Source organism: Lagenorhynchus albirostris, chromosome 17 (genome assembly GCF_949774975.1).
Source record: "Lagenorhynchus albirostris chromosome 17, mLagAlb1.1, whole genome shotgun sequence".
Lineage (NCBI taxonomy): Eukaryota > Metazoa > Chordata > Mammalia > Artiodactyla > Delphinidae > Lagenorhynchus > Lagenorhynchus albirostris.
Genome location: NC_083111.1, coordinates 17,608,543 through 17,621,375, shown reverse-complemented (window position 1 = coordinate 17,621,375; position 12,833 = coordinate 17,608,543). Strand labels below are relative to the sequence as shown.

The 12,833-nt window shown below is 35.5% G+C and overlaps 1 protein-coding gene across 3 annotated transcripts in view; it reads left to right on the top strand.

The window, feature by feature from the left end:
* The window catches only part of UBE2W (ubiquitin conjugating enzyme E2 W), a 111,865-nt gene that overhangs the window by 65,869 nt on the left and 33,163 nt on the right, over positions 1–12,833 (top strand). For 2 of the 3 annotated variants that reach the window (XM_060128477.1, XM_060128475.1), the window contains one exon: positions 4,859–10,308. The exons of the other annotated variant lie outside the window; for it this stretch is intronic. In XM_060128477.1, the coding sequence (XP_059984460.1) occupies positions 4,859–4,872 (14 nt within the window). In that variant the 3' untranslated portion in view covers positions 4,873–10,308. Of the gene's footprint in view, positions 1–4,858; positions 10,309–12,833 lie in introns of those variants that run through there. 3 annotated transcript variants of the gene reach the window in all.

Sequence of the window (12,833 nt, the reverse complement as noted above, 5' to 3'; positions counted from 1 at the left end):
ACTAAGAAAAGAGGCTTTTCAAACTAAATTAACCTCTTACATAATGTAAAATAGTACAGGGTTTGTATAGGAATTCATTTTCCCAGTAAACAGATTAAAAGTATCCCCCTCAATACAAATTAGCCGTTTTAAAAAGGCACCTGATTGTAATTCAACTGAATCATGACTATCCTTTTCTAGGTTCCTGTCCCAGGTACAGATAAATTTTTTTTGTTTACAGATAATCCTGTTTAAAACCTCCTCAGTTCATTGCCTTACAGTGACCGTTCTTATCTCACTGTGTTTTTGGCTCCTGCTTGAATCCTATATGCCTGAATCATTCCTCTCTTGCATTCTCCCTTAAATGGAAGGTTTTGCTCCATGAGTGAGTGTCATATGAAATCAAAGAAGGGTAGTGTTCGTTATACTTTGAGATGATGGAGCACCCGCTCTGTCATACAGGTGGTTGGGTACAGGGACTCTTCCTTGCACTCTTCCTTTACCTTTACACAGCTAAAGCATTGCAGCTGTGTAATGTATATTGTCTTCTCCATTATACATTTCACAATAACAGTTATAAACAATATGAAAAATAGCCCACCTTGGTGTCATAGTTGAATTTGGAAAATCTTACCAAAAAAGGTAATCATACTCATTTAAGCAGAAGCACATTAGCTTTGTTTTGGGACTTTTGAAGTTTCAGCTTATGTTTTTCTGCTTAGCTGCTTTAGTTCCAGAAGATCTTCATTGATTATGTTCTCCTTATAACTAATGCCAGTTACCAAGAAATACAGACTCTGGTTATTTTCTTACCATCATCTAATTCTGAAAGGATTACAAGATCAGAGTAGCGTCCTGATGTGACCTGCAATGCTAAACAAAAAGATCAGAGACTGAACAAAGACTTGCTTGGAGTTGGAAGAACTCACTGAAACACTTAACATTTCAGTTTCTAGAAACCAAGCAGAATTGTAGGCCTCATGTCAAGCTCCACAGCCCCTCTGTGTGGTGCTGACCGACATACTTGGGTCAGCATGGGTCAGAGTGTTTGTCAGGTGTAATCAAAGAGGCAAGAGAGGTTTTGGTTCAGATAGTGAGTGACATCTGTGTACCTCAGAGGGGGCTTCCAGGATGTAGGATGGAGGCATTATTAATGAAGAACAACAAATCTGAAATTGAGTTGATCTCCTGGTTTTAGAAGAGAAGGACTCAGCTGACGCACCAAAATTGAGCTGCCAGATACCACTGCTGGATTCTTGAAAGAAAGCCTCTCTGAGCATAAATTTGTGATCTTCCACATTGTTAGTATACCTTGAAAATTAGGCCAGTCATGCTACCCCACTGTTACTGTCTTTGTACACATCACACCTTATATTGCATTTCTTTTGAGATTCTTCTCTAGATCGCAATAACTTGTTAAAGTGTAAAAAGTCATTGGTATGTGAATACATATTCCTTGTTGTTAATTACTTGAAGTTGACTATCAGCCTGTTGTCCAGAGCTCTCTTATAGTTTCTGTTCACTAAGGAATTAAGGTCATTCCTGCACTGGAATGCAGATATTCTGTGTTGCTGATTAAGGTGGGGGTCCATATGCTTTGAAAATCAGTTGAGCTGAGAATAGGGTTAAAGTCAAGAGGCCTAACCAAAATAGGTATTTGAATAAGACAGCTCATCTCAGCATACAGAAGGCTGAAGAATTCACCAATGATTCAGGTATAGAATCTTCCTTAGAAAACAGATCTGTACCCAGTTCAGTGCACAAATTAATGGTTGAACTTCAGAGTTCTGTATCGTAAAACACATAATTGTTCTTAAAAAAGGTGAAAAGTATCTTTTTATGAGATCATAAGAATACTTCAGTGAGATAGCCAGCTAGAGTCCATTCATGATCCCCATCAGTTTCCTGGGATCAATATTAAACGTATATGACTTAGTTTCATAAATGGTTGCTTTTCACAGTTGGGAGTACAGATCTGTGGTTCCTGAAGCAGTTTCCTTAAGGTGATAGATAATTGAACAATATAGTTTAAGACGGCTGCTGAGTATGGGCTGCAGAAAAACTAGGCTTATAAGAACTAAATTGGCATAATGTTTCAATACTATGTCCAGTAGACTGATGAGATGGTAATTTGGGGAGGAGTAGAGCAATATTTTTTATAAAACTATACACTACATTCTGGTTCCATTCAGCTGGAACATTTCCTTGTAGGAAAATGAGGAGATAGGAACCCAAAATTGTCCCAGACTAGTATTAACCAACTCCTTTTCTCCCTGCCTAATAACTAGCCATAGGTTTACCTATGTTAGTTTTGAACCTTTTTATTTGTACTACCTTTTAGGGTTACAAAACCACTTTCTAAATTCCTGAGTCCAAACTTTCACTCTAGTCTAAGTCTTTGCCCTTTGTTTCCTGCGGGGTAACAGCTCTATTGTCTACTGTGTAATCTTTCTTGAATCAGTTTATCGAAAGAAAACTTTTAATTCCCAAACTGTTGAGACACAAACTTAACTGTAAAGATTTATTTTTGTGTTTCTTGGAGGTAACATCCCTATCTACTGACCTCTTACTATGTTCCTTTTCTTCTAGTCTTCTTTCCCTGGGAATATCCAGGGAGATGGTTTCCAATAGAATGTGATGGTTTTTGTACTTTGGGGAAAATTGAATGACCACCTTCTAATATAGTTCTCTCATTCACATTTCCCAGAAGCCTAGTGAAGTTAGCCATGGTAGGTGTCACCTCTTTGGAACTGGTATTTTATGTATTATATTTGAGGGTATAATTTTAGTAGGTTCTTCTGTAGTTCCAGAAAAAATTTAAGTGGTTTATTATGAGATTTTTTTTTTCAGGCCATGATATTGCCACAAATACTTTAGCCAAGAGGTTAAACATATTGTGTTCTTTCACCACCTTTTATAGACCTGTATTTGTCTTGATCCAAGATAGATTTACTCAACCAACTTTTTTTTTTTGGAAGCCAGTCCTAGTATCCAATAATCCTTTTCATATAGCTGGGAAACTATGTTCCTCCTGTTAACAAATGAGTGTTTTGCTTCTTAGTGATTCCCATCTTATTTAGGGAAAAGGTAGACATGGGTTTGGCTCATAACCTGTCTTCATACTGAACTTTTACTCATAGATTCCTTATTACATATAGGCATCATGGATATGTAATGTTGTAGTCCCTTTGGGTCCAGCTGTCAGAAATAATTGAAATCCATCTTCAGAACTTATTTAATAAGCTTATTTCTCCAAAGATAGAGGATTCAAAGCAAGTAGTATCGTGTTAGTCCTAAACTTCTTTTAACATCTGACCCAAGATGGGGATGGGGGTTGGGATTGGGAGAATGGCTTCTCATAGATCTCCTAATCATTTTGGTGGCTGGTAGCACATTCATACAACAGCCTACTATACTGAAAAACTTTCAGAGTTAACAATCTGATAAAGATACATTTATGGTTCCACCTATCAAAGATGATATGTCTTTGGAGATAAAAGCTATCTAGTTAACTAGAAAACTTTATGTTTAAGTTGGATTTTATCTGTCACTTTTCTTATTGTAAACATTGTTATGTGGTACATTACTAAACTTCATCCCCAGTAGTTTGACATACTATACTAGGTAGAGTTTAGTGCCATCTTTTAGCTTAAAGATTTAAATGTTTTAGTATTAATTTCAAGAGACCCTAGTGTTATAAAATACTCTATTGGAGAAGTGATGTTTTAAGGAACCTCTTCATATTCTTAAGCTTATTCTGATCCATGACAAATATATCCTCTTTATTCCAAGATCCACAGTCATTTAAGAAAGAGATACTTTAATGTGACAGTTAGAGGCTGTAAACTATCTACTTGTTCTCTTCTTAAAGATGTTCTTATTTATTTAAAGGATTCTAATGATTTAGATACAGTTTATTTTTAAAATTTAGTCTGTTTCACCCTTTAGATTACCCTTAACGTATAGGATCATAGAATGTTTCACTAATTTGCCCAGCATAGAAATCAGATTTACTGCTTTTTAGCTCTCACTGAGTCTTTATGAATGAGAATTTTATTAGCAATGTATCAATCCTAACATGGGATGGTTTGTGTAAAATATTTTGGCCAGTTGTTTAGAATTTTCTCCTTGAGAGCTTTCACAACTTTTGGGTAGTTGCCACTAGTCTTACTTCTTTCTAGAGATTCTTTCTGAAGAATAACCAGTCCTCAAAATCCTTCAAATAAGTTTTGTGAAGTAAATTTTGTAAAATAAGTCATCAACTCCCCAGAATTTATATGTGTTACATAAATGTGTTGAGGCTATCAGAAGGTGTTACTATACCTGTGGGATTGTTTTTTTTTAATGACCTCCTTTGCGTGTATATGTATACTTGCTGAAAAATTTATTTTCTGAAGAGAAATTAATAACATTTACTACTGATTGATTTAGAGATTGTAGCTCATATGTGAAGTTCCTTCTTTCAGTGACGTAACTTGTATTATTCTGTGTTAAGTAGCATAACAGTGTTGGTCAGGAGTTTACTTCCTGTCTCATTACAGTTATAAATTGTTGCCCGTAAAAGAATTCTCTTATGATTGGTAAATCATGAATATGTGCTAACATATATCAATTTATTATTTGAAATAGAACTAACATACTGATAATAATATCATTTTAAGATTTGTGTAAACTACCATTTCCCTGAAAGAATTTGCTTGTCACTATATACTCGAACACAAAATGGACTTTTTTATTTGCAAGGATTGGGGGAGACAAGTCAGAAATGTAAACCATGTTCTTCTTGCTACTTGAAATTATTTCTGTATTAGACTAACTTGCAGATTTTACTTATGCATGCTTGACTATTTTAATTATCTTTTTTCTCCTTTTCTTAAAGATGATACTTGTTGATGCCACTGTTATCATCCTCCTAGCAGAAGATAGTCCTACTGAGAAAATGAGCACTTTGATCATTCAGTCTTTGAACTTTAACCTTTGACTGGAAGTGACCTATAGGCAATGAAGACTACTTCCTTTTACTGCATTTTTACTCGTGTGCATTCTGGGCGCATGTTGATCGCTGGTTCAGTCCAGGCAACTGACATGCTTTTATTAGTCATACAGTATTAATGCAGGTGTCAGGAAATGTCAAATATAATTCCATTTTTTATTTTTATTTTTTTAAGCTTTTGGAAAAGTTCCAGGTCCTCATGTATTGTGCAATAACAATGACTTCCTTGGCGGTTTTGGGACGTTCATTGCCGGCAATGGACGTTGTAACAGGAAAAATTTTCATTAACTCCTGCCACCCAATGATTAATGCATGATAGGGCCTATGAAATGAACTTATCATTATCAGTTAGAGTGGGATTATAAATAAAGTGAGGGATCCAACATTACTTTGAAAGTCACCCCAACTGCTTATATTTGGATTCTATGCACTGTGAACCTAAGGTTAACAGCATGAATTAACATGCGTCTTTAAAGGACTGTAATGAAAGATCATTGCGTATTTATTGAATTGTTTATATCTGCTGTCAAATTGTTTTGACATGGATAGTTTTCAAGTGACATTGGCAGAGAGGTACAATATGTTATCCCTATGGTGAAAATGAATTCATTTGTTGTATATAGTTCCTCAGTCTCTGAAGTAAAGGTGTGAGTAATATAGGGTATGAATGGTTTAATCAGGGCTTTATTTTGGAAGTAAGAAAAATGGCAGTGACGAGTAAACTGCTGCAGTCCATGAGTTGGGCTTGTCGTTTGTACGTTAACAATTTTCCCCAGCAGATGACACTCTGCTACTTCCCGCTAGCCGTCAGCATGAGCCCTGCTGCCTCGACACTATTTCATTTATTTGTGTTTGGAAAATCCATAAACATTTTTGTTTGCAGTTTTGTTTCTTTTGTTATGTTAAGTCAAGTTTGAATGTTACAGTACTTTAATTGAAAAACTTTTGTCAAGTTTTTTCTTGTAAATTTTCTTTACTTGTAAGTATCATCTTGTCCTTCAATCCTGTACCCTAAAATAAGAAATACATTTTTGACAGAGGCTTAATGTTTTAACAAAAGAGTGTGGACATTTTTATTTTAAAATTTAGGCAGAAGTACACTATAGAATGGTATGTTTGCTTATTTGTTTCACACAACCATACAGTTTTGTTCTGGAGGGATTTGTTTTGTTTTGCTTTGTTTTGTTGTTATTTAAGACTGCTTACAGCTAGATAACATTTTTTTATAGAAAAAAAAATTGTTTGAAAGGTCCAACTCTCAGTACCATGTAAGTTAAAGATACTGCAACTAGGTTCTCTTTTTAAAAAGCAATTAATGTATTTTATAAATTACCTTTTCACATATGCAAAATCTGTTTCTACTACAATGTTATTTTTACTAATGCCTATTGTTGCACTCTTTTTGACATATCCTGCAGTGAATATAATGAATCAATTTGGGCTTAAAAGTGAAAGCCAGTTGGCTAAAAGGTTTGAAATATGTACCCCAGCAAAACCATCCAATCAATAATTGGCAAAGAATATTTTAAAAATTGTTTTTAATCTCTGTATAGATGACATTTTGTAGCTTTGTACATGTTGTTAATTAAGGGCATATAATTTTACACTCTAAAAGTATAATTGTTGAACTCAGGGGTGGGTAGACTTCTAAAATATGTCTGCTGTAGAAATAACTTGAAAAAAAAGTTTAAACTATGGCCAGCCACCAAATTGTGGACACCGTTTATACTGCTGGTTAGCAACTACCAGTGTTTAAACTTAAAAGCATTTTTGTTCTTGACTAGAGATGTACACAAATTCTCACAGTAGTCTCTATCAGTCTTATTAGTTGGCCGATTTAACCGAGACAAAAAAATGTTTTTTGGAATGCTTTGAACTACTCTTAGTTTTTAACTGCTTTTTAATATGAAAATTGCAGCTGTAAATTATGTATTTTTCATATTTTACGTAACTGCTCTAAACTACTGATTCACTTGATCATTCTCTGGGGTGGGGTGAGGGTCTCTCTCCATACTGCTGGTCCTCTTACTAAAATCCTTTTATAAAGAAATGACCTGTGACATTTATTCACCAAAGGAATTAATATACCAGGTCAAAGGTTAACAATGCTATCGTATAGATTAATAGGTCATATATAGCCTCAATTGAGTTTTTTAATACAAATAATAGTATTTTAACATACCTCTCTCTCTACATAGAGATACCGTACAATAAATTAAAATGACACAGAGGAAAGCAAAGGAAAACCAAATAATTTTGGTACATTTTATGGTTTAAGGAGAAGAAGATAGGATGAAATATCCTGAAATATAGACCATTCAAAATTTGCAATCTGGTAACACCTTATGCGTTACTTCCTTGAATTTAGGAATCATTGAAAACTCCTGTGCACTTAGATTTAATTAAGTTAATTTTAAATATAAGTTACATTATTAAAAGCATAAGATGTTTACCTGAGTCATTGCTCAAGAGAGGGCAATTAACGGCTTTGTAATAATAAAAAGAATATTTCTCTGTATTGCGTTGTTGAATGTCAGCCAGGATAACTAAGAAAATGTACATAGGAACATGGTACTTCCCTCTTCCCTGCATTCCCTCTATGAGGCACTATCTGCTGCATAGGTCTACAGAATTATACCTTCAGATTTAGGACAATATGTACTCTCTTCTTTTTTATTTATTTATTTATTTATTTTAAGGCCATTCTGGTTTGCCAAATTCTGTTACGGCAGTAGTACATTCAGTTCCTTATTTTGCATGTTTAGATCATGAACTTGGTGCCCTTTCCAAAAAAAAAGAAAAAGAAAAAAATTATGTCAAGTAGGTAATTAATGCCATAGATTTTAAAGAGAGAAACGGTTTTCAGTTTTTTAAGATAAATTTTTAAAAATAAATTTTATGGCTGTTCTCTTAAGGAATTTAATATTCATCTCTAAAGGACTTACTTGTAATGTACAAATTCCTCCTTTTTAGCTAGCAGGGAAATAAGGCTTTTTTTAAAAACCCAGAAGAAAATGCTAAAAATAGCTTTTATATAGAGTTCATCTGGAGAAAGATCTTAATACTTATTGTTTTGACTAGGTATATAAATATTTCGTATAAAGTAACTAGAATAGTTTACTACTTTTTCCCTTCAGAAATTTTAACTATATGCAAAAATATATATCATTAGATTCCTGTGGTGGATAATCATTTCTTCAGATTCTAAAACAGGTATCTAGCGACTGCTTAATTGTTCCCAGATTGCATCAAAGATGAATTGAAATGAGTAATGATATGAAAATGGTATGTAACCACATATTACTTGTTTCTGGTAATCAACTCTTATTTTTTAAAAAGCCTATTGTTTTTGAGAATTGAGGTATTTAAAAACTTGTTAAAGCTTCTTCCTAAAAATAGAAGAGAAGAGCAGGTACTGTGTGTTTAAAAAAAATTTTTTTTAAATAAAGAATTCAGTGTCACTAGTTCTAAGCCTTTATGGTTACTGCTGCCTACATTTCTCAATCTCACTTTTATTTCGTTTTTTATACATATTTTAGCTGAATGCTTAAGATTTGTGATTGTGTACATAAGTTTATTTTCAAAAAGAGCTGAGGCTTGACCATATGAGTCTTTTCTGAGGATTCATTGTTATCAAAATCAGCTACTGCACTATTCTGTTATGCTAATGCCTTTGCATGATTAAGATCTGTGAACAAGGTATCTTTTCATCTGCACCTCCTGGCCCTAATCCTCTTTACAGTCTTTATTTTTATTCTACCTTTATTCTTCTTCCTTCCTGCCTCCTCACTGATACCAGTGATCAGTCTTCAGTGTCCCTCTGACCTCTCAGATTTTCTCCCCTCTTCCCTCCCTTCTTTCCTTCCTTCCCTTTCCTCTCCCTTTCCCTTTCTTGAGGTTAGGAAATCTAGAGAAGGAGGATTATTAAAATTATATCAGAAAAAAATTTTAATAAAAAGATTCCATCCTACAAATAAAATAATTTCTGATACCTAATCTTAGTCCATCAGTAGATGGCTAAATTTGTTGAATAATTGACTACTTGATAAATAAGCTGTTGTTAGCTATAACTTAGTTCTTAAATAGTGATATTGAGGGAATTTCATTTACTTTTTGGATGTGACTCTCTCAAAGCCTAATTATTGCCCAAATGAATTAAATTACTTATTTTGGTGAAAGTGTTTTTCCATTTAAGTTTCTAAACTGTTTTGAGACTTGGAGCTATGTTTTAAAAATAATAATTTGTGGGAGACTTTTACTTTCTCAGCATAAATTAAAGACAGATTTATATACATCATTATCATTAGAGGCCCGTGTAATCTAAACATGTACTTCAAACTCAGATCTCTGTCCTTCAAGTTGAAATTCTGGTTCTGACTATGGTCCTGATAATTGAGGTGTTTATTGTGACTTTAATTCTCAAATGTTAGCATTGGGACTTATGGTTGGGGATGAATCTCCAAAATTATTACATGAATATCTTTCTTATGAAAAGTTTGTTGTTAATAAAACTGTGATATCTGAAGCCATTTTGAATATGTGGAAGGAATGTCTGAATAGAAGCCAGTACAGTACGTCTTCACAAACCTAAAGAACTCGAGTTTTGCAAGTTGAGCGCAGTTGATTGGGAAAGGAGAAATAGTTCTTGTTCTGTTTCTTGGCACGTACACCATCAGGGTTTTGAGAAAAGTTTGCTCCCACAGTAATTCTCAGAGCTGTTTTCTCAAAGGCAAAAGCATGGTTTCAAAACTCACTGGGCTGTGGCTTGTTAGATGTGACTTCACTTGTCAGATTTCCTGACGCATCAAATTACTGAATAATCTTGCCTCTCTAATTAAAAACCTGAAACAGGACGAATAAAGAACTTGGTAGATTGTGTCAGATAACCCTGGAAATGCAGGTCTCTTCATAGTTAATCACAGATTGTTTACATAATGCAAACTGATTGTCAGGCTCCAGGAACATAGTTATTTGAATAGATTATTAGGTCAGTTATCTAGTAGCCAAGAATTAGGTGCATGTTCAAGTCATAATGGATATGTTATTTTTAGTTGGTACCATTTTTCTCTGAATATTCAGAAATATAGATTGTGCATTTTATTAATAGGAATGGAAGCTCATGCTTGAAGATTTGCATAGGGCGGATGTATGTATTTTATAAAATCAAGTTGTACAATATGTAAAGCTACTGCTTTTTAAATAGAATATAAATGTTGACAGATAAATATATTATATATTTTTAAATACATGTATCGAACTTTTGTTAGTTGAATACAAACTACATTGTGTGCTTTATGGAATTCAGTAACTTTTAATAATAAAGCAGTTGTCATTGATTTCTTTTTCTGTAGACTTCAATGCTAAATTGGATAGATATTAAACCTTTTTGTAGTTTATGATAATGTGAAAATTTATATAATAGTTCCTCTTTATAAAAGACTGTGATCTTGAAAGGATTATGGAAATAGTAACATGTTCATTTCCAAAATGAATACAACAGAATGAAGATAGTCACTGAAGCCACTTGGTTTTTTATTTAAAGATGATCTTTGCTTAGTAGTGTAACCTAGTGTATTTTAGTGGTTCTTACATGCTTTAACTGAGTCCTGATAAAAGACTGGGCATTTTCAGAAAAGATGGAATTGAGACTGGAGCACTTGCTCAGAGTTACCATGACTCTGATGCTCCTGAGCTTCAAGTTGTACAATTCATGAGGACATGCTTTTCCCAAGTATACAAACAGATCAACTAGCTTACATAAATGACTGACTCCTGAAGCTATGAGAAGAGAGAAGGAGGTAAGCAGAAGGGCATATCTCCACATCTCAGTTATTCCTGGCAGGAAGAGATTCAGTATGTCCTGCTGCTATTCTAAGTTTTCTTTTCACAGGGGCTCTACTTACCCAGGAGCGCTGTACTCCTCACTGGGGCAGCTGTACTACCGTAAAGCTCTCTTAGCCCAACAAGCTGTTTCTGCAGCCCTAAACAACTAGATTAGTAGCTGGTTAGATAGATGCGGGGTTCATCTTTCTTTGTACTTTGATGGCACTCTCTCCTTTCATTATAATCCTTAAAATAATTTCTACCTCCGACAGAAGGTATAACTTTTCTTCACTAGTTTAAGCTACTGTGGATAAGTGGTTTTGTTGAAACCCTCCCTATATTCCACAGTACTTTACATACTAACGTAATACATGGCAAAATTAAACATGAACTGAATAAAAGGGTCAAATAAGGAAAGCTGAAATAAGGAAGTAAGGTGGAGAATATCTTCTCATACATGTAGTTGATCAAGGACCTAATGTGGGTAGATGTATATCATCAGGCAAGACCCTAATGTGGTTGGCTATATCCTGCAGAAAAGGCAACTTAACGTGAAAAATTTCTTATCTCCACTCTCAGCCCCCCAAACGCCTCTTTTATCTTTTTTTTTTTTTTTTGCGGCACGCGGGCCCCTCTCACTGTTGTGGCCTCTCCCGATGCGGAGCATAGGCTCCAGACGCGCAGGCTCAGCGGCCATGGCTCACGGGCCCAGCCGCTCCGCGGCATGTGGGATCTTCCTGGACCGGGGCACGAACCCGTGTCCCCTGCATCGGCAGGCGGACTCTCAACCACTGCACCACCAGGGAAGCCCTCTTTTATCTTTTATATGGTGGGTTTTTTTTGACTTTTTTTATTGGGGTATAGTTGCTTTACAGTGTTGTGCTAGCTCCTGCTGTACAGCGAAGTTAAACCAGCCATATGTATACACATAGCCCGTCCCACCCAGGTCACCACAGAGCACCGAGTAGAGTTCCCCATGCCATTACAGCAGGTCCACTAGTTATCTGTTTCATACCCAGCGGCGCATATATGTCAATCCCAATCTCCCAATTCATCCCACCCCCTCTTCCCCCGCTGGTGTCCACACGTTTGTTCTCTACATCTGTGTCTCTATTTCTGCTTTGCAAATAGGTTCATCCGTACCATTTTTCTAGATTCCACATATATGCGTTAATATACGATATTTGTTTTTCTCTTTCTGGCTTACTTCACTCCGTATGACAGTCTCTAGGTCCATCCACGTCTGTACAAATGACCCAATTTTGTTCCCTTTTATGGCTGAGTAATATTCCATTGTGTGTATGTATGTATGTGTGTGTGTGTGTGTGTGTGTGTGTGTGTGTGTGTGTGTGTGTATGCCACATCTTCTTTATCCATTCCTCTGTTGATGGACATTTGGGTTGCTTCCATGACCTGGCTATTGTAAATAGTGCTGCAGTGAACATTGGGGTGCATGTATCTTTCTGAATTATGGTTTTCTCAGGGTATATGCCCAGTAGTGGGATTGCTGGGTTATATGGTAGTTCAGTTTTTAGTGTTTTAAGGAACCTCCATACTGTTCTCCATAGTGGCTGTATCAATTTACATTCCCACCAACAGTGCAAGAGGGTTCCCTTTTCTCCACACCCTCTCCAGCGTTTATTATTTATAGATTTTTTGATGATGGCCATTCTGACTGGTGTGAGGTGATACCTCGTTGTAGTTCTGATCTGCCTTTCTCTAATAATTAGTGATTTGAGCATCTTTTCATGTGCTTCTTGGCCATCCATATGTCTTTTTCTGTTATAGTTAATTGCATTCCTATCCAACTTAGTTATCAAAATGAAGAATCTAACACTATTTACTAGTCCTCTCAGACATTTTTCCGTCCTGTTGAGCCTACGTTCAAGCCATCTCTGGAACTTCTTTCCCTTTTCTCCAGTCCCCTTGTCATTATGACATCACTGCCTGGTCCCAGTGTTCCGTGGCTGCTCTTCAGCCCTCCACATACCTTGTTCCGTAAGTAACAGTGCCACAAGACCACCTGTACTTTGCTGAT